This window comes from Theropithecus gelada, chromosome 15 (genome assembly GCF_003255815.1).
Source record: "Theropithecus gelada isolate Dixy chromosome 15, Tgel_1.0, whole genome shotgun sequence".
Lineage (NCBI taxonomy): Eukaryota > Metazoa > Chordata > Mammalia > Primates > Cercopithecidae > Theropithecus > Theropithecus gelada.
This window is the reverse complement of record NC_037683.1, coordinates 3,450,432-3,472,499: the sequence shown is the minus strand read 5'-3', so window position 1 is coordinate 3,472,499 and position 22,068 is coordinate 3,450,432. Positions and strand designations below refer to the sequence as shown.

Below are 22,068 nucleotides of genomic sequence, written 5' to 3'. Positions count from 1 at the left end.
AACACAGGCCTTTTCTCTGAGAAGCGGGGCATCCGTCTGGGTCACTGCCCCTCACCCCACCCTCCAGTTGCTGTCCATGACCAGATCGGGTGCCCATGACCAGATCGGATGCCCGTGACCAGATCAGGTGCCCATGACCAGATCGGGTGCCCATGACCAGATCAGGTGCCCATGACCAGATCGGATGCGGGCAGCAGGGCAGTGTCTCGGTGTTCAGCCCTGGCCTTGAATCTGCACAAGCTGGGTGGCCTTTGAGTTTTAGGGAGATGCTGCTATGAACGGGGACAGACTGCCAGGTCATGCCAGTGCCAGGGATAGGGTCTTTCTACGGATGCCTGTGTCCGGCACTGTGAGCGGCTCATGGTTCCTCCTGCGGGGCCTCCTGCGCCTACGAGGGTCCCATGCAGCGCGTTCACCAGCACCTTCTCTCCACTGTGATTCTTGACAAAGCTGCCGGGCTGCAAGCGCCTCTGTGGGCAGAGCCTCCAGACAGGAGGAGTAGACAGCGGGGACTGCTGTTGCTGTCCTGGTGTGCCCCAACCTTTGTTCACCCCAAGACCACTTGTGTGTTGAAACCTCACACTGAGCTCATGGTCATCGGGAGCCCAGGGCCGAGGGCAGAGGCCCACCGGCACCAGGGTTCCAGAGGCCCCATTTGTCACAGGCTCTGGGATCGGGCCTGACTAACATTTATCTCTTGAACCAGGGCCTGTACAGGCAAGATGGGGTCTGGGGCTTGGTCCTAGCGCCCCCTGCCAAGGGTGTAGTGGGCCAGGACTGACCTTCCAGGGCAGCAGAGCTAGCGCCAGTCCTCACAGGGGTTCCATTTCCAGTGCCAGGCCTGCTTGGCAGTGGCACTTCTCCAGCATGCTGCCCCTGAGACCCAGTGGGGTCTGAGATTCGCCACTTCTGTCCTGCTTCGTCTCCTGAAAGTCACAGCAGCCACTGGGGTGAACCCTCCCCTCGGCCCTTGGCTTCTGTTCACCATGAGAGACCCTGTTCCTGCTGCCTCCAGTGGGTCATTTACCAACCATCCTCCCTGGGCACAGCCTCTTATCATCAGAGGTGGAGGCAGCACCTGGGGCCACCAGTGCTTGCACAGCACCCGGAACTGGTGCTGACCAGCGGTTGGCACGTGGAGCCCACAGCACAGGCCCACTGTTCCAAGAGCTGGCTTTTCAGCTGGGATGAGAGGCATTCATTTACTCCCTGGGACTTCCTGAGTTACTCTCTGTGCCAGGCATCCTGTTAGCCATGGGATACAGCAGGGAGCAGGCACTCCGGGGCCAGGTCTCAGAACTGCATCCTTGCAGAGGAGGCCACCAAGCCTATCCTGTCTGGGAGCTCCAGCTGCTGCCGTGACACCATGTGGAAAGGGGGCTGGGAGGGAGGTGGTGGGAGCCGTTCGTCATGCCTGTGTCTTGGGCTGGGGCAGGCGGGGCTGGATGCCCACCCCTGTGAGCTCTAGATGAGCATCAGCGAGGCCCTTGGCTGCTGGAGGATGTCTCTTCCCTGTCTAGCAGCCTTGACCCTTCTCCCAGCCAGAGGCGCTCCTGATTTATTCCAAGGTCCTTAGTCTGGGGATGCATTTCTTTAGGGGCAATGCTCCTTGCAGAGCTCCAAAGCTGGTCTTCCACCATCTCACCGTTCCCCAAGCCTATCCCTTATTTCCCTGACTGCCGGGTGGGACCAGCGTTTGCTTCACCTCTGTGTCCCGCTCAGCATGAGACACAGCCACACCTCCACCGTTAGTGCAGGCTGGGAACACCGGTATGAGTCTCCCATGGCGGGGCCTCTCTGACCTGGGATGTTCGCCCTGCTCTCAGCAGGAGGGCTATGCCAGAACTCTGGGGTTTCCTGAAGTTCCCCAGGCACCTCCACACTGGCACGGGGCTAACGGTCTTTTTCTCTTTGGTTTTAGGGTCCACCTGGCCCCCAGGGTCCGATCGGCTACCCAGGTCCTCGAGGAGTCAAGGTGAGAGAGACTCACGCCGCTCCAGGTCATCCTGGAGGTCAGGGTTGGGACTGCGGGCCTTGGCGTGGCTGGTTTGTGGGAATTCTCTGTGGTTTAATGTCCCTGCCCTTCAAACCGGAGTAGCCCAGTCCTCCCAGTCACTTATGTGGATGCTAGGTCTCAGGACAGCGGGCCTGAGCAGGCGAGGGTGTGACCAACCGGAGTCAGGAGGGCTGATATGGAGCATGGGACAGTCTGCAATCTGTGGTGATGAAGCCAGGGGCGCGCTGGCAGCCATCTTTCAGGACGGGACATGTCCTTTTGCTTCTTGCCTCTTTTATTGTTGCCATTTGTCAGGCTTCTGCCACTCTCCTCACAGACAGCAGATCCCAGCTGAGGCCGAGAGCCTGGCCTCTTTCCTGGGGAAGCTCAGAAACGTTTCTTTCCAGCCATTTGCACATTCCGAATGAGAAAGAGAATCTGTCTCCACTGATAGCATCTGGGCGGGCCAGCCCCGTCGCAAGGCGGAGCTCATGGGAGCTGTCCATTTATTCACAATCAGTCATGTTTCTGCCATGAAGGGCTCTGACAACCTCATTACGTGGGACGCACGGCTCCAGAGCACTATCCCAGACACAGGTGCCCTCCGTCACAGCCCAGCTAACTGTGTTTGCTCTGAGCTGGGTAATGCAATCCCGAGTTGTGCAGCTCTCTGGACACGGCCCGTTCTGTGTAGACAGACATACGCCTAGGAGCATGCGGACCAGCTCTCTTCCTCCTCTGAGAATGGGGACTTGCGGCATCTTAAAGGCTCATGATGACTCTTTCCTTCAAGATGCTTTTAACTGGATGTGAAGGAATATGTGTGTATATATAGCAACTAGTCAAGCTTGAGGGATTTGTAGAAATGACTCATCAGCTCCGCTGCCCCTCACCTCCCTGGTCCAAAGGGCTTTATGCTTTTCAAACACTGTTGCACATCAGAAGTGTGTGGCCGCCCTGGGGCATGGAGGCCGACTGGAAACTGCCTCCTGCTCCGAATCAACCTCCTGACTCAGGCTGGTCACCCCCTCACCTGCTCTGAGAGCCCAAGACATCAGTGTTCAGTGACGTGCCCCAAATTCCACTAAAATCGAGGCTGCTGTCAGAAATCAAACCAGATTCGAAATCGTGTGCCCCACCCTTGTCCCCGGGAGGCCCCGACTTCCATTTCCCAGGAACGTTCCAAGTTCACGAGGTACTGAAGAGAGACCTCCCAACGGTTGGGAGCCTGAGGCGAGTCAGGTTTTTCCCTAAAGCCAGCTTCTAGCAGCAAAATGCCTAGCAAATTTTATAAGGGTGATAATTTAGCAGAAATGCTGATTATGTGAGTTCTATAGCATGTTTATTTTACAAATTCCTGTCGCATAGCAGGAGCCTCTGCCAACTCCCATACATGGCTAATTGCATAACGCTGCTCTGTGAGCTAAAAAGGTGTTTGCTTTAAAATGTTTATGGAGAATGCTCTTATCTTGTCTATCTGATTAAAATTCATTCATGACATGAGCAATCCAGTTAGACTTGGAAGCAGAGGGTGGAAGGAAAACTGAGGTTTAAAATAATTTTCGTCGGGGAAAAAGTTTCTCATGCTCCCGTGCATTTGGAAATGTGAGTGGTGTTGGCGCCTCACGAGCTTGGCCCGGGCGGTGGTGATGGCGGCAGGGCGTGGGATTGTGTGGGCCAAGCTGCCGCCGTTGGAGGTGAATAGTCCTCGGTGAGAGCGGGCCCATTATTTTCCACCAAAGCCCTACTTTCTTCCCGGGAAAAGGTTCTTAGTCCATTGGAGCTGCTACAATAAAAAGAGCCTAAAATGGGTGACTTGTAAACAACAGGAAATTATTTCTCACCGTCCTGGAGGCTGGGAAGTCCAAGATCACAGTAGCAGCAGATTCAGTGTCTGGGGAGGGCTGCCATCTGGTTCCCTGATGGTCCCCTCTCACTGTGTCCTCACATAGCAGAAGAGGGGGGACGAGCACCCTGGGGCCTCTGGTGAGGGCACTAATCCTAATCACAGGGGCTCCGCCCTGTGACCCAGTCACCTCCCCACGGCCCCACCTCCTAGTTCCATTGCCTTGGGTGTTGGGGTTCACCATATGAGTTTTTGGTGGACACACGATGTTCAGGTCACAGCAGGCTCCTTTTGTGTTCCTCTGAGTCCACTGACCTTTGGCCCGCCCCCAGGCTTCCCTCTGCCTTGCACTTCTGAAGAGGCACCCGTTTCAACCTGACTGTCAACAGAGTCAAATCCACCCTTTGTTTAGCCCCCAGCTGCTAGGAGGTTGCCGGGCGGCCTAAAATATGAGTTCACATCCAGGCCTTGGGCAAAAGCCTGCCCCTCTCTGGGCTACGTGCACATCTAGCCCCAGCCGTGCTGCAGCTCCTGAGTGCTCCTTGCTGGGGCGGCTGGCTGGCCGTGTCACAGATGCTCCAGTCCAGCCCTTCCCAGCCAGGGCCACTTCCTGCATGACTGAGGAGTGCCCTCTAATGGGAGGTACCGCACACCCCACCATGCACACAGCAGCCCCAATGTCAATAGCCCCGTGGCCGAGAAACTCTGGGAAGTGCTGGTTCTGTCTAGTTGGTCCCATTGCTCTGATGGGGATCCTAAAACGCTAGAACTGTAGGACCAGGAGGGGTCTCAGGGGGCTGTGGTCCTACCTGCCCGCTCTCAGCAGGGCGTGGGCAGGGTGGGAGCAGCAGCGTCGCCCAGCCTGCCCAGCGAGAGGGAGGAGAGCTGGTGCCAATGCCCCCTGGATGCCGTACCAGGGAGTTTAGTGCTCCTGAAAAATAATGCCAGCCACACAAACCCCATCCCCCAGGACTCACGGCAGGGAGGGGCAGCTGGACATCACCTTGCATTTAGGATCAGACACTGCTGAGCAGGCTCAACCCTGAGTGTATTCTCAACCACACCTGAGATTTTCCTGTGTGCTTCAGAGGAAATAAGCAGAATCTCAAGTTGCTATTCTATTTTGCAAGTATGGTGAGAACTCAAAATTGCCCTAAGAAAAGAAAGTAGCTCATCTCCAGAAAGCCCTTCTCTGTGGCGTTCTGGGGCTATTGTGTCTGAGGCGATGCCGCACTGTGGTGAGACGGCAGGTGGTTTTCCAGGGTCCCCAGCTCTGTGTCAGCCCTCGTGGGCCTACCTGTTCTCTTTTCCTCTGGGGGCTTCCAGCCAGGATTGCTTCGGAAGAAGGCGTCTGTAGGAAAAAACCACCACCAAGTGCTTAGAAACCACTCGCCTCTCAGCAGTTGGCCCAGCTGAGTCACTTCTCACCTTCCTGGGCTGCCCGGGCCCACAGGTGCTGCCAAGTGCGCGCTGTGCTCAGCGGGGGCAGTGGCCTGCAGCAGGCTGTTCTGAACGTCCTCGCGGCTTGGCTGGCCGTTCCCACTCGGCCCTGGAATACGCATGCTGTGTTTGCCCGGTGCTTCCTCTCCATCGTGAGGTCCACGTCCCATCTCAGGCTCCGGCAGAGATTAGCGTGGGAGAGGTTTGTTTGGAGTCGGCCTCCCTGCCTGGGCCAGTGCTGTTTCTGAGCTGTGCCCTGTCCCCCCAAGGCACTCCATACTGGCCCGCATTAGTGTGCTAAGTGCCAGGCCAGGTGAACTAGAGCTGCTTCGAGCCCACCTTGCCCTCCCGGCTGCCTCCACCCTGTGCTGGGTGTCCCAGGCCTCTCTGCTAGTGGTGGCGGCCAGGTGTGGAGCAGACATGACTTCGGCAATGGTGCGTGCAGGCATAGTGGCAGAGCTCTTGCTTGTCCCCCTGTGCTCCAAATCCTCCAGTGATTATGGTTCAGGGCAACCACGCCGCTGCTCTGTCTGCGTGGCTGGAAGTGCCTTGCAGCTGGCACTGGAGTGGAAGGTGCTTCTGCAGTTACAGCCGCAGCTCCTTGGGAGGGCCAGGGCACGCAGCCCAAGCCCAGCCACCTCTGCAGAAAGGAGCACCTCTGTGTCTCCATCCCTTCCCAGAGCCCCTCCCTCTCCAGGACCTGGGGAAAGGCCAGAACTGCCAAGTATGTGGGAAGTTCTGACCACCAGAGGGCAGCCGGCAGCCCCTGCGTCCTCCAGTGCTCTGTGGCCCTGGCTTCAGCCTCAGCCTGGAATCCCGGTACGGGGGGGCAGTGTGGCTTCTCTCTCTCTCACATCCCATGGGCAGGTGGCCTGAGGTAGCCCGAGGTAGTCTCTCTAGCTAAAAGTCACCCTGCTGGGAGAGCTGAAGTCAAAGACATTAATGGCAAGGGTGCGGCTGCATAATTCTACCCACAGATTTACCTCCACTGCCCCAGGCGCTTGGCACAGTGAGAGCGTCAGAGAAATAGTCCTGGCCCCCCGTCCCAGAAACTCCTGCTCAGCAAGGAGGTGGGATGGTGTGTCCTGAACTCATGACAACTGCAATGAATGTTATCGTCATTACTTAGTAATATCACAGTATCATCTATTCATGATAACAGAGAATTGAAATACTCAGATGGCACTGGGCTTTTGCTTATTGAAACCTACTGTGTGCAGGGTGCTAGGTGCTGTCCTGAGGGCTTAGCAGGCATTTCCCTCCCAGCAGTGGTAACGAGTTGAGGGTTGTCGTCCTCTCCACTTCCCAAATGAGGAAACTGAGTCTCGGGCATTGTCAGAGGCCGTGGAGGGGGAGCTGGGACCTAATCAAATCTACCTGACTCAGACTTCACTTCCTGCTTCCTCCCAAACCTCTGAAAGGTGGGAGTGTTTCTAGAAGATGATGCTGTAACGGGAAGCAGGAGGGGTGTGTGGGCTGTGGGGTGTGGGCCCTTGGAAGGGCAGACCCAGAGCTTGGGCTGGAAGGCCAGGGATGGGCTTGGGTCTTTGCATAAATAGGAGTCAGTGGAGTCAGCCCAGGAATCGTGGACACGCTGGGCCTCCCGAGGCCACAGGGGGACACGTGGGAAGAAGTGTGTTGAGGGCAGGGCGCTGGCCTCATCTGTCAGCTTCGGAGAGCTCAGCCTGTCTTGACACTTGGGACTTGGACTTGCGCCTGCGACAGCTCTAGGGAGGCTGAGATTTGTAACCAGTCACTCCTTTTTCTTTTCCCCCCCGCACAGGGGGCCGATGGCATCCGTGGTCTGAAGGGCACGAAGGGTGAGAAGGTAAGTCTGTCCTTGCAGCCGTGGAGCCCTCTGCTTAGTCCAGAGCCCAATTCCAGCCGGCAGGCCCCTCCCACAATGCTGCTTCCATGAAACCAGCTGAGGTGGACGTTGCTTCTGAGTATTGAGGGGAACTGATGCCACTCTGTGGAAAGCGTCTGTTTGCAGACGGAAGAACAATGAGTTGAGGAGGATGGGCCCTCGGGTACCCTGGAGCACATCTAGCAGAGCTGAGTGGGTCCAGGGTTTGTGCCTCTGCACAAGGCGGCCTTGGCCCCAGAGAAAACACACAGGCACCCACGTGCCTGCGGGGGCCAGTGGACACCTGTCACCCTCCCCACCCCCAGGTGGGCCGCCCTGCATGGCCGCTGGCATGAGGGTCCATTTAGTTGTTACACGTTCTTCCCTGGGCAGCCCAAGCAGCAGAAACTCACCATGCACCAGAGCCAGGCAGGGAGGGAGAGAGGCCGCGCCATCGGCCATAGTCCGTGGGTGCAAGTCAGGCCTAGCGGATCACTGTGGTGAAAACAAAGCTAACGACACCTCCATGCATGCCTGCCAGAGTCAGAAGGTTGGGTACAGCCTGCAGCGGTGACAGCCTGAGCCACATGGAGCTGCGTGGCCGGCCACCTTTCTCTTCTCACTGTGGTGGAACGAAGCTCACAGCCAAATCCAAGGCCCAGTTATGACACAGATTTAGGCCTCAGGGCGGCCTCACCGTGCCACCCTCCCCACCGTGGCCTAACTGTGCAGGTTCACCCTGCCGTGCCGTGTAGCCACGCAGTACTTGCTTTCCATAAAGCACATCGGGCCCCTTCGCTGGGCAGACCCTGGGCTCTCCCCTGGCCACGGTGGCCTGTGGGGCTGGAGTGCGGGTGCTGGCGTCTGCTGCTGGGATGGTCCACGTGCCGAGACTCCTTATTTGCCACCTGTCGAAGATGTCGCTTGGATCCTTTCTTGTGAAATCTGCCAGCCTTAAAGCCATTCCCGAGGGGACACATCGAGTGGCCACAGCTGAATCAGAAACGACGCGGCAGCAGGAATGCCCTTGTTCCATGGCGTTTGCTGAGAGTGCTTGTCCCTGGTTTCTGGTCTTAGTGGCTGCCCTTGTGGGAGGACCAGCCAAGAGGCCTGAGCCTGTGCCATCTCGGTTCCTTCCTGAGGGTACCCGCACAGCGGAACCCTAAGTCTGCATCCGAGCAAGCTGAGCCGTTTGGCCTCTCCAAGAGCACTGCTTTCTACACGGAGCCCGTCGGGGCTTCGGAACATGAGGCCCTGACGACACAGGGTCTCCATCCCGTTGGTCCCCAGGGAGGGTCCCTCACCTGAGGACCTTTCATTCTTTCCAAGGTGGCTTCAGAGAGTCCAGCTTTGCCACTTGATCTTGTCACATTTGTCCCTAGCCAGAGACAGGGCTACTTGAGATGATATTGATGAGGCTGTGCAGGGGATGCCTTCTTGCCAGGACAGCTACCGCACTGTTCCCGAGGGCCACGCGGGCAGCCCGAGATGGTCTGGGGAAGGAGGGGAGCAGTGTCAAGGGGCCGTCTTTGTGGACTTCTGCATTATCTGTGGCCGCTGCTAAGCTTCCAGCACTGTGTGAACAGTGCGAACAGGGGCCTTGAGGTCCTGGGGGCCCTGGGAGCTGGCGCTGGCTGGAGAGGGCTGGATTCTCACTGCACAGAAGGCTGCCTCCCTTGCGTGTGCTCCCAGCCAGGCCTTGAATGTTTACGACCTGGCTGAGTCCCCAGATCCTGTCCTTTCACTCTTTTTGGATCAAGATGTGGTCCCTGAATAATGAGAGGAAAAGCCCAGCCAAGGGCCTTCTCTAGGAGCCACCCGTGCCCTCTGTGGAAGGATCTGAGGGCTTTTGCCCTGTGGTTTCCTGGACGGGGAAAGTCTAGACCAGGGACTCGAACGGACAGCAGGGCAGCCTCACTTGTGTCCCAGATTCACCAGTAGCCCTGGGGTGTGTGGGCCGCCGACTTCCCCTGCCACCCTCAGGAACAACCGCCACCCTTCAGAAAGCACTGCCTCTTATTGCAGGCCTTAGGGATTCTTTGTGGGGGCATTTTCATCCAGCTCCCCGTCCTCAACTGTCACCCCCTTTACCCGTCGCTTCAATGCTGATGGAATGCCACAAAGTGCACTGAGAAACGATGCCGGGAGCTCGGGGGCCTGGGCTTGCTGAGGCCTCACCATGCAGAACTTTCAGATTCAAACTGGGCCTGCCTGAGAAGCAGGGACGCAGCTCTCTCCAGCTTCAGGATGTTACAGCTGGGAATGCAGACCTCACAGGAATGCCATTCTCGAGGGATGGGCCCCAAGCCTACCCTCGAGTCCGGGGTGTGGGTGTGTGCTGCCCCTCAAGGGTGGGGGACCTGGTGCTGAGCGTGGTCGTTTGGAGCGGGGAAGGGACCGCCAGCGAGGCGGGTCCTCTTGCCTGGACTAAGGCACTCTCTTGTCCCATATTCAGGGTGAAGACGGCTTTCCTGGGTTTAAAGGAGACATGGGCATCAAGGGTGATCGGGTGAGCATCTTGGGTTTGGGATCTGGGCTGGGGAAAGGCCAGGTGGGCTTGGCCATGTGGGAGGGGGTGGGGATGTTTACTGCTACAGGGCAGCTTCTCAGAAAGGAGGTAAATTCTCGGTAGAGACTCCTGGTGGGAAGGGGACAGTGGCCTGGAGCCCAGGGCCCGACTCTCTCCAGCTCCTCTTCACCTCCTCCTCCTCAGCTTGCCCCCTGGGGACTGGGAATAGCCTGTGGTCGCCAGCTGCTCCGCCCAGCGTCCCACACAAGGGGTCAGTGGGGCTGGGTTCACTTCTGGCTGCTCCCGTGGATTGCAGAGTTACTCACCTGATCGAGCGATAAGCCATGCCTGGGAAGAGGAAGGACAGCAGCTCTGGAAATGACCCAGCTTACCCAAGCAGCATAGCTGCTCCCCAGGCCACAGGGCCGGCGCCCACAGGGCAGCACGCGACGTGGGTCTAGGATCCCTGTGAGCCTGGGGAGCATCCTGGTCCCCAAACAGTTCTTCAGGGGCCCTGGGACTCCCACACAGTCCTGTGGTCTGTGATATTGGCTCAGGAGAAGCCACAGCAACCTGGCTTGTTTTTAAATGAATGATTTAGCTCGGCTCCAGAGAAAGCCGGTGGGTGCTGGGAGGGACTGGGGCTTGCCGGCAACCACAGAAAGCCACAGGCTGCACATTCCTATAATTAAAGAGAAGGCGACACCAAGGGCATGAAGGAAGGGTAGGGAGCTCTTTGAGCAGCCAGGGCGGCCAAAAATCTCTTGGAGGTTTCCCCAGTAACCTCTCAGTGAGCAGGAGCCCGGCAGAAGGAGCCGAGATGCCTCGGCCTCCAGTGGGCACAGCCGTGGTGGCAGCTGTGCACGCACCGGGACGGACATCTGTCGGCGGTAGCATGGCTGTCACCCAGCTGCCGCAATCGTCCCCCTGCAGCGCCGGCTCGCAGGTGGCTTTCCAAAACAGGAAAGCCCCACACACTTGGCACTTCGTCCCAACCTGGCAGGCAAAAGGCAGAGGCAATCTGCACCTCTGTGGGAAGGAAGGGGGAGGGAGGAGGGGATCTGTTTCGCAACGCTGTCCCAGTTAAGTGGCTGCTAGAGGCACCCATTCTAGAACTCCTTTCGTGGTGGAAGGTTCCTGAATCCCCACATCTCAGCGGCCTTTCAGTTTGATGGTGAAAGTCCTTTTCTTCTCCTTTCTGATGGCTCTGTTCACACATGTGGCGTCCACATGATGAGGCTGCAGCTTCAGAAGAGATGACACACATTCCTGTGCCAGGGCTCCGAGAGTGGAGCACTTGTTGCCATGGGACAAGGGTGGGATGCAGGGGTGGGACCCGTCCTGAGCCCAGGGAACAGGACCCCACACCCGGACCTCTTCAGAGAGCACAGCCTGGGGCTTTGCACCTTCTCGGTGCTCTGTAAATGTGTGCAGGATTATTTTGTTGAACGAGGGACAGAGAGGTCCTGACCCAATGACAGGTTAGAGCTTCAGAATGAGGAAGTTATTAATTTTTGTCTATCTGAGCAATACACATTTTTGTTGTGGACTTGAACCACTGCTTTACAGCTGCTCTTGGAGACAGATGATCAGAGGAGGATTCGTCCATTGCTGGACAAAGGGTGCCCAGAAGGGCATTTGGAGACTCTGCCGTGGCGCTACCATTGCCTGGGCAGGCTCCAGAGCCCTCTGCCCTGTCTGAGCACTGAGCTCCCAATCTGTAACTTGGGGAAGTTGGACGAGGTGGAATTTAAGCCCGTCTGTTCCTGGGACGCCTCCTGTGGCTCTCCCGTGTGCTGGTTATGCCCAGGTAACCGCCCGATCGGGGCTGGGGCCCACTTCTATACCTCCTGGGGCTTCAGAAGCAGCAGCAGCTCCCAGTCACTCTGCTCTATTTGGAGAAATAGCAATTCAGAGCTACTATTGTTAACCAAAGTTATTTTAGCCAAGAGGCACTCAATTTAGAGAAGGTAATTGGGAAGTAGGAGCAGGCAGCCTTGAGAAAATAAATAGCAGGCAACCTCAGTGCAGCTTCCACAGAGCCCGGAATTCGCGGCACAATGTGCTCGTTTGGTCAGTGGCTCCAAGAGCAGGGAGCAGCTCAGCGGCCTGAGTGAGGCGGAGCTGAGCTGGTGGAGCAGCTCAGACCACAGGGTGCCTGTAAGCCGTCCCCTTGCTCTCACAACAGTGGTGGAGAATAGTGTGTGTGTGTAGGGGGGGTCCTCTTACCTCCTCTTTTCTGGCTTGCAGGGGGAGATCGGCCCGCCCGGTCCCAGGGGAGAAGATGGCCCTGAAGGCCCGAAGGGTCGCGGAGGTCCCAATGGTGATCCCGGTCCTCTGGGTCCCCCTGGGGAGAAGGTTTGTGATGTGGGACTTTCAGCCACTTTCTTGGGAGGGATCTGACAGGCCCTTCCCCATGGCCTCGGGCTCCCGTTGGCTGTGGCTGCCCTAGGCATGGGGTAGGGGTGATTCCTGAGCGGGCTCCTGTCTCCACCCTGGGCTCTTGTTGCTGCTCCTGTGAAGCTGTTTGTTGAATGACGACCCTTACCTTGTCCCGGGTTCAGCCCTTCCCAGCCCTCCACCATTGCCTTGGAGGGCTCCTTCCTCCCAGTGGCTACAAAGCCTGCGTTCTGAGCCCCAACATTCCAGGACCCCGTCCTTGTCACATTCCCGCCACCACACCTGGGTAATAACGGTGTCCCCACCATGGCCTGAAGGTGTGGCAGCCTGGCAGGAAGGAAGGCCGGAGTCCACGGAGCAGGCTCTGGGGCATGCAGCCATCCATAGGCCTGCAGTTTCCTCCTGCAGGAGGCTCCTGGGCCAGCCACACACCCTGCTCCACCCTGTTTCCACCCTGGGCTCCGGCAGGAATGGTGCATGCAGTGGCCCAGACTTGTCGACCCATCATGCCAGGTGGACCCATACAGAAGGGCTCAGAGGTGCCCTGAGATGAAGAACACTTTGAGCTGGGGCACTTGCCTCTAATTGCTTTGCTCCACAGTGGCACGACCTCTCCTCCAGGGGCCTTCGCTTCTCCCTCGGTGCAGGGACCATCGGGTACCCGCTGGACTTCATGGGTGCTGGCAGTCACCCCCCACCCAGGGCAGGCAGGGGTTCTGCATGACGACGTGTGCCCCGGCCTCTGGAAACCACACCCTCCTCCTCCAGGCCCCTGCCAGAACGCACGTCTCCATTCTGCTCCGAGGAAACGGATGGAGCAATACCGTGCTGGCTATTAATGCAACTCTTTCTTCCCCCAGGGAAAACTCGGAGTCCCAGGGTTACCAGGGTACCCAGGAAGACAAGGACCAAAGGTAACTTCCGGCCGTGTTAGGTGTCCCGGGACAGGTGGACGGATGTTCCGCCAGGTCTCCCCACCCTGCATCCGGCCACGTTAGGTGTCCTGGGACAGGCAGAGGAATGTTCCGCCGGTAACTTCCGGCCACGTTAGGTGTCCTGGGACAGGCAGAGGAATGTTCCGCCGGTAACTTCCGGCCGTGTTAGGTGCCCCGGTGCAGGCAGAGGGATGTTCAGACGGTAACTTCTGGCCGTGTTAGGTGCCCCGGCGCAGGCAGAGGGATGTTCCGCCGGTAACTTCCGGCCGTGTTAGGTGTCCCGGTGCAGGCAGAGGGATGTTCCGACGGTAACTTCCAGCCGTGTTAGGTGCCCCGGTGCAGGCAGAGGGATGTTCCGATGGTAACTTCCGGCCACGTTAGGTGCCCCGGTGCAGGCAGAGGGGTGTTCCGACGGTGACTTCCGACTGTGTTAGGTATCCCAGCGCAGGCGGAGGGTTGTACCGTCAGGCCTCCTCACGTCGCATCCGGCCGTGTTAGGTGTCCCGGGACAGGTGGAGGGATGCTCCAGCGGTCCTCCTAACCCTGCACAGGTTCATCTGCTCCCCATTCTTGGGGGCGTGTGTGACACTGTGGCTCTCAACCTCCACCATGTTCACTGCCTTCTGCATTAATTTGCTGAGTTGAAAGGAGGCTTTTGGGTGATGAGTCTTCTGTCCCAGGCGGCACAGGCACCTGGGGTCCTTCTAGGGTTCTCCTGGAGTGTCCTGCGATCTTCTGCACCTGTTGCTTGGCTGGTGGCCCTTGTCCCCCGGGTTGTCTATACCCAGAACCCGTGGGACGGTCGCCTCTCAACTCCACCACACTGGCGATTTGAAGGCTATTTGCTCCTAATGGAGTATAAAAGAAAAAGGAAACCTTTCTTATGTGAAATCGTGTTCAGGTTTAAATGAAACAGCTCCTTGAGGCTTTGGAAATCATTGAAAACGTTATTTTTTTTTTCAAATCTCACATTTTATTATTCATGGTTCTTCCTTAAAGAATAACCAGTTGCCTGCACTGGAGACATAATTAACAGCCCAAGCTGGGTCGTCTTTCTCAGATCTGCCTCTGCCCGAGGCACCTCCTTTTAGCCTCGGTACCTTTTCGGTCTCACTGGAGCAGTCTTGTTAATAGGAGGATGGGCGTGGTGGCCTGGGGCTTTCCTCCAGGTATTTCCATTCTCATTAAGGAAATGCTGCTATCTGTCCTTCCTGTGGAATGCGAAGCCCCCTGCCACGGGTGTGTAAAGGCACACCCCACATGTAGGAGAGCTTGCTGTGAAACAGGAATTTCATTTAGGATTTAATAGTGGCTCATTGAACGTGGGTGTGATGTAGCTGCTGACCGCAGCATCGTCACCCGAATGTGGTCAAAGGGGCTGATGGGCACTTTCCTCTCTGTTAATACACATCCCTCTGGGGATGGAGAAAAGAGGAGAAGTTTGGGAGAGATGGGTGGTCTAAATCAAGTTCAGGCAACTTTTTGGAAAGGAATGGCATGTGTTTCCTGGACAGAGACTAGAAGTAGCCATCAGTACAGTGACCTGGTTTCTGAACTGAGCTCTGTGTCACCTGCACTGAAGTTTCCTGGGTCCCGCCCCCTGCCTGGATTGGCAGGTGGGTGTATGAGTGGGTTGGCTGAACTCAGTCCCCTGTGAGAAATATAAGGTTTGGACATGTGTGAGCTCTTCGTGGATACAAGTGTACATTCAGGACAGGATTTTAAGCCAGACAAATAGAGACCTGCCAAAGACAGTGGCCAGCGCCAACCCTGCGGACAGCTGAGCGGCCTCACTGCGGTGATGCTTCTTGCGTGGGTGTTTGGATATTCACCAGGTCAGAGTCCCTAAATCCATCTCTGGTCTGTATGCACCTTGCAGACTTCTAGAATTAAAGAGCTGGTAGATGCTACAGTCAGTGCATAAATTTGCATTCATTCCCAACTCTGCAAGCTGCCGTGCTTTATTTAGAGGGATTGTGGGACGCCAACATAACATGCACGAGGCACAGAAAACACAATGTCACAGTGCGATGTTCATGTCTCACCTCAGTTCAGCTCAGCAGTGTGTGTCCCTTTCTCCCAAATGCCAGCCACCCTCCTATGGACACGGGCGCGTGGGGGATGGTGGCGGGGGAGGGAGCTTGATGAAAACTCCATTTGGGTTTCTAGAGCTGAAGCCTGTGAAATGCTTAGGAAATATTTATTGAGTAGAGAGGATGGATAGAGGGGATAGGTGGGTGGCTGAGTGGAGGGGTGTGGATAGGTAGACAGGCAGATGGATGAATGGGTAGGTGGGTAGGTGTGTAGGTAGATGGATAGACAGATAGGTGGGTTGGTGGGAAGAAAGGTGGATGAAAGGATGAGTGGGCAGGTGGGTAGATACGTAGATGGATGGATGGGTGGGCAGGTAAGTAAACAGGTGGATGAATGGAGGGGTGGGTGTATAGGTAGACAGGCAAATGGATGAATGGGTAGGTGGGTAGGTAGGCACATGGATATTCACATAGGTGGGCTGCTGGGCAGAGAGGTGGATGAATGGATGGGTGAGCAGGTAAGTAGACAGATGGATGAATGGAGGGGTAGGTGGATAGGTAGACAGGCAAATGGATGAATGGTTAGGTGGGTGGGTGAGTAGGTAGGCAGGTAGGTGGATACATAGGTAGGCCAGTGGGTAGATAGGTGGGTGAATGGATGGGTGGGCAGGTGGGTAGATAGTTGTGAATGGAGGGGTGGGTGGATAAGTAGGCAGATGGATGAATGGGTAGGTGGGTAGGTAGACAGGTAGATGGATAGATAGACAGATAGATAGACAGATGGGTGGGCCAGTGGGTAAACAGGTGGATGAATGGGTGGGTGGGCAGATGGGTAGACAGGTGGATGGATGGGTGGGTGGGCAGATGGGTAGACAGGTGGATGGATGAGTGGGCAGATGAGTAGACAGGTAGATGGTGGATGAGTGGGTAGACAGATAGATGAATGGAGGCCTGGGTGGATAAGTAGACAGGCAGATGGATGAGTGGGTGGGTGAATAGACAGGCAGATAGATGAATGGGTGGGTGGGTGGGTGGGTAGACAGGTAGATGGATGAATGGGTGGGTGGGTAGACAGGTAGATGGATGAATGGGTAGGTGGGTAGACAGGCAGATGAGTGGGTGGGTGGGTAGACAGGTAGATGGATGAATGGGTAGGTGGGTAGACAGGCAGATGAGTGGGTGGGTGAGTAGACAAGTGGATGGATGAGTGGGTGGATAGGTGGGCAGGTAGGTAGACAGGTAGGTGGGTGGTTAGGTGGGTGGGCAGGTGGAGTCTGGGGCAGAGGCTGTGTACTGGCATGCAGGTGGTCCCCCAGGCTGCCCGTGCAGCGTGACTCATTCCTGGCCCAGCTCTTATGCCTCCTCCTTAAACTCTCTTTCAGGGCTCTATTGGATTCCCTGGATTTCCTGGTGCCAATGGAGAGAAGGGCGGCAGGGTAAGGACAGCCTGGCCCCTAGGCAGGCAGCTTGTTCGGCTGCCTCGGTGCATAGCGGGTTGGTTCTCCAGCTGATGGCCTGTTTATTTCTCACCCCTTTTGCTTCTGAAACTGCTCTCCTGAATGGCTGGCCTTAAGCTCTTGACCTTTAGCACCAAGCCCTGATGACACTCTCCAGACATTGGGCTAGGCAGGTATGTGATAGGACGGGGCAGAGGCAGGAGGGAAGTATGTTGAGAAAATGGAGCTTTCCAATTAGCACCGCAATCCAGAAGGCTCTTTCAGGTCATTCTGAAAATCAGATTCTTCTCCTCTACCCAAGTGGACTTTTCCTCCAAGCTAATTTTAAAAGGAAGGGAAAAAGGAGATTGTTTTTCCCTTTTAAAAATGTCCTGCTACCTACCGTCATCCAAATTTAAAATCATTTAAATTAACATTAACTTGAACAGGGTTAGCAAGCTGCCATTGTCATAAACACCCACCAGGTTGCAGTGTGGTTCGAGTCTCTTTTGTTCTCACCCTCAACGAAGGAACTGAGGGCCGGGCTGAGGGAGCTGTGTTCTCCCCACACCTTCTGGAGGCCCTGCTGGCCCAGGCCTCCCTGAAGGAGCTGCCCTGGATGCTTGTTAGTGAAATCATAGTGCCTGAGCATCGCCACTTGGGAAAACAGGAGAGAGATGGTCCTCAGGCCTTGGACTCTGAGCTGGCCTTGTCCACGGGGCATATGGCGGGGACAGAGGCCAGTCTGTGGTGTACATGCAGGACAGCATCTGCAGAGCAGGCCCGGGGGACCCGCTCCCCAAAAGATGGCAGAGCTCACACCTGCCTCGTAGCCCCAGCCGCAATCCTGCGGCCCCGCCCAGCCCATCCTCGTATGCCCCATCCTGCTCTCCCAGGGCAGACAGAGCTACAGGGTTGCAGCTCCCTCTTGGGCCCGTCCCTCCTGGCCAAAACCTTGTGAGCAAACAAATGTGTTCTGTCAGATTCACAAAATAGGAAAAGGAAGACTGTTCTGAGTGTAAGTTGACAGCACAGACCCGAGGAGACTATTATTTCCATCTCCACCCTTCTCTGTCTCTGTCCTTCTAACCGTCCATCCATCCACCCATCTCTCCATCCACCCATCCACCCACCCACTCATCTATCTGTCCATCCATCCATCTGTCCATCCATCCATCATCCACCCGTCCACCCACCCACCCATCTATCCATCCACCCATCCACCCACCCATCCATCCATCCACCCATCTATCCGTCCATCGATCTATGTGTCCATCCATCCATCATCCACCCGTCCACCCACCCACCCATCTATCCATCCACCCATCCACCCACCCATCTATCTGTCCATCCATCCATCATCCACCCGTCCACCCACCGACCCACCCATCCACCCACCCATCTATCCATCCATCCATCCATCCATCCATCCATCCATCCATCCATCATCCATCCACCACCCACCCATCTATCCGTCCATCCATCCATCTGTCCAGCCATCATCCATCCACCCATCTACCCACCCACCCACGCATCCACCCACCCATCTATCCGTCCATCCATCCACCATCCATCCACCCACCCACCCATCCAACCACTCATCCATCCATCCATCCATCATCCATCCACCCATTCCCACCCACCCATCTACCCACCCATCTATCCGTCCATCCATCCATCATCCATCATCCATCCACCCACCCACCCACCCATCCACCCACCCACCCATCCACCCACCCATCTATCCGTCCATCCATCCATCCGTCCATCCATCCATCCATCCATCCATCATCCATCCATCCATCCATCCATCTGTCCATCCATCCATCATCCGTTCACCCATCCACCCACCCACCCACCCACCCATCTATCCGTCCATCCATCCGTCCGTCCATCCATCCATCCATCCATCATCCATCCATCCATCCATCCACCCACCCATCCATCCATCTACCCACCCATTCATCCATCCATCCATCCATCTTCTATTATCTGTCTATCTCTGTCCGTATCTATCCAACCCATCCACCTCTCCATTTGTCATTATCTAGCTGTCATTCTTTCTCTGGAAGCCTGGCTAGTGCCTTTGGGGATACACTGTCCTCTGAAATACTCTTAGGTACCACTCTGAGAAGCATGGGGAATGTGGGGTACCCCGGTACACTGCTCCTGTGCTGGGGGGCCTTTCACCCTGCACTGTAGTGAGAGTGCCTGGGGGAAGAAATGACCTTCTGCAGCTGGTCATGGGATGTGACCGCAAGCCCTTTCCGTGGAGGACCATGTGGGACCAGGGACCTCTTGGAGCACCTGGAGCCCTTGCTCACTCCCATGCTCCTGACTGGGGCTCTGCCCCTCATGCGTCTCAGCCTCCCTATCCCCGAGCCAAGGAGCTGAGATGGGTGCTCCAGATGTCCTGGGCATCAGCACTGTGGGTCACCAGACATAACACAAACCTGACTCAAGCCCAGACCTGCCACATGCCCCAGTCACACATGGGAGCCACTCACAACCTTTCTGTAGCCTCTGAGTGTCTGGCCCTGCCCAGAGACATTTTGTTCACCACTGCATCTGGCTGGTGGCACAACCCACAACACAGACCTCAGGCCAAAAGGACGAGGCTGTTTGCTTCCCCTTGAGCCGTGGTGGTGGTGGTTCATGCGTGTGAGTTGGAGCCCTGGCCTCCTTCATCTTTGCCATCACAGCTCTTCAGAGCCTCCCGTTCAGGACGCTGAGTATAGTCTTTACCCCCGTGAGCCTTCGGTGGCATCATCACTGCAGAATGACGCCCCAGCACTGCCTGGCTTTCTGGGCAGGGTTGATGCTTTGTGCCAAGTTTGGGGAATGACGGAGAGCGTGGGTGCCCTCTGGTCTAGTAGGTTGGGCTTCCCGAACAGGAAAGCCCAACAGGAAGCTGGGGACTGGGCTGTCCTTGCAAAGGGACCCTGCCTCTTTTGTTGACTGCGGAAGCCTCACTCAGGTTACCCAGAAGCCTCTGGCTGCTGGCTTGTCTTCTGCGCCTTAGTGAACAGACGCTGCCTCCTGGGTTTCGCCCTTGGCCGCCCTTCTTTTGCCTTGGGCTTTGGACTTGGTAGTCTTCGGGGCAGTCCATTCACTTAAACGGCACATGCATCGCACATGCATTCTACGTGCTGGGTGCTCTGCTAGGCTCTGAGGACTCTGGTGGTCAAACCAGACATTCCTCTGGTATCCAGAGAGGGACACCACCTAGTGAGCAGCACTCAGAGGTGGTGGCTGTGACGATGAAGGACAAGAGTGAGTCAGGGAAAGGTCACAGGCACCAGGGTCTGACCCAGAAAGTCCAGGGAGGCCTCCTGGAGCAGTGACATTTTTGCTGAGCCCTGCAGGAGGGACAGAAGTGGATAGGTGAGGTATGGAAAGCAGGCAGAGCTGTGGGGTCAAGAGGTGAGGAGGCAGGGGCTGGCACAGGGCCGAGCCCAGCAAGGGAGACGTGGGAGTGGGCTGTGGGCTGCAGAGCCTGCTGGGGCGGCCAGCTGCTTGCGGGGAAAACTCTTTATCCCAAGGCACTGGGACCTACTGAAGGTTGTAGCCACACAGTGAGAATGATATCGAAGGTTGTAGCCAGGGGGAGTGGCACCGAAGGTTGTAGCCAGGGGGAGTGGCACCGAAGGTTGTAGCCAGGGGGAGTGTCACTGAAAGTTGTAGCCAGGGGGAGTGGCACTGAAGGCTGTTTGAAACAACTTTGGTCCCAGTGTGGGGCAGGAATGGGAAGGGGACCATTCCAAGGATGTGAAGGGAAAGCCAGTGGGATGTCTGTGCTCATCCAGAGAGGTCTTTTGTTTATTTATTTTATTTTTTTGAGACGGAGTCTCGCTCTGTCACCCAGGCTAGAGTGCAATGGTGCGATCTCGGCTCACTGCAACCTCCACCTCCCAGGGTCAAGCGATTCTCCTGCCTCAGCCTCCTAAATAGCTGAGATTACAGGTGTGCGCCACCATACCTGGCTAATTTTTATATTTGCAGTAGAGACAAGGTTTTGCCATGTTGACCGGGCCAGTTTCAAACTCCTGACCTCAAGTAATCCGCCTGCCTCAGCCTCCCGAAGTGCTGGGATTACAGGCGTGAGTCACCGTGCCTGGCCCAGAGAGGTCTTTTAAAAGATCTTGGATATTCTGGCCAGACGGATGCTTCTAGGTGCTAGGATGCCAGGCCTGAGTGTCTGCGTGCGTGCATGCATGTGTGTGTATGTGCATATGTGTGCGCGCATGTGCCTGTGTGTGCGTGCATGTGTGTGCGTGCATGTGTGTTCATGCAAGTGTATGTGTGTGTGTGTGTGTGTGTGTGTGTGTATGTCTGCCTTCCATATGAGGGCTGCCTGCCCTCTGTCTGCCTGGTCCTACCTTCTGCAGAGCTAGTGTTGGTCTGTGGCCTTTGACACCTTGACTGTGGGCCAGACATGGAAATGGCAGGAACATAAGCTGCTATGTCAAGCCAGCTGAAGCCAAAGGAAGAGGAGTGGGTGTGAGCAAAGTGCTGCTTTGCCCCTTGGTCCTCGGGCCAAGGAGGGATCCCAGGATCCCCTTCCCGGGAAGGGGGAAGACCCACTCTTCAGATGCACCTGCCCACCAGTGGAAGGCCTCTCCTAGCTGTGTTTGGCTTCTCCAGTGGAAGGTCCCCTCTCAAACTGTGCTTGGCTTCCCCGCACGGCCATTAGTGGAACTGTTCTCTCCTTCCTCAGGGCAAGAAGACAGGTGCCCACAAGCAATTTGCCAGGGAGAAGGAAGGTTAAAGGGACGAGGGGGGACATTCTGTTCCACAGCTCCAGTCACAGGGACTCGAAATTCTTTGGCTTGAATTAGTTTGTAAAGAAAACAGATGAGCAAGATGCCTGCTGGGAGCCCCAGATGGTGCTTTGGCCGAGCCGGTATTGTGCTCCCTGCCAGGGCCCTTGCGCCTGTGCCTTGGGTTGCAGTCATTTGTGTTGCAGGATGAAACCTGTGGTCCAGGTCATCGTGGGACTGTTTTAGGGTAGAGGGTTTTCATTCTGGGGGAGGATGGGAATGTGTAAACCTGGCAACCGGAGCTCATTTACACCTAAATGCCGGGAGTAACCAGGTTGGCCGTGGGCGTCCTTGCCTGTAGAATGCCTGTCACTGGAAGAGAGCAGATGTTTCGTTAATTTTCATATGCAAATATTTATTTGAAGCCAAAGGATATCACCATAGTCATTGAAGAACTGGAAAGGGAGCGCATTGTTAAAAAGCTACATAATTAACTCATCATCATAAATGGTTTTATTAAATGCATTTCAAAATGGGAGACTCTATTAAATGCATTTCAAAATGGGAGACTCTAAGAAGCAGTTTTGACTCTGGCAGCAAATGAATGAAAGATGATGAGAGGAAACTTCTCAGGTGGTCTCCAGCCATACAGAGCCACCTTAGGCGGAGCATCAGAAACCAGTCAAGATCAGCCGGGCGCGGTGGCTCACACCTGTAATCCCAGCACTTTGGGAGGCTGAGGCGGTTGAATCACGAGGTGAAGAGATCGAGACCATCCTGGCCAACATGGTGAAACCCCGTCTCTACTAAAATTAGCCAGGCATGGTGGCGTGTGCCTGTAGTCCTGGCTACTTGGGAGGATGAGGC

General features: G+C 56.2%; 1 protein-coding gene across 2 annotated transcripts in view; it reads left to right on the top strand.

Annotated features, from left to right (window-relative positions):
* The window catches only part of COL5A1 (collagen type V alpha 1 chain), a 203,676-nt gene that overhangs the window by 128,626 nt on the left and 52,982 nt on the right, over positions 1–22,068 (top strand). For both annotated transcript variants that reach the window (XM_025358858.1, XM_025358857.1), the window contains exons 27-32: positions 1,922–1,975; positions 7,066–7,110; positions 9,584–9,637; positions 11,888–11,995; positions 12,898–12,951; positions 16,388–16,441. In XM_025358858.1, the coding sequence (XP_025214643.1) occupies positions 1,922–1,975; positions 7,066–7,110; positions 9,584–9,637; positions 11,888–11,995; positions 12,898–12,951; positions 16,388–16,441 (369 nt within the window). The remainder of the gene's footprint in view (positions 1–1,921; positions 1,976–7,065; positions 7,111–9,583; positions 9,638–11,887; positions 11,996–12,897; positions 12,952–16,387; positions 16,442–22,068) is intronic.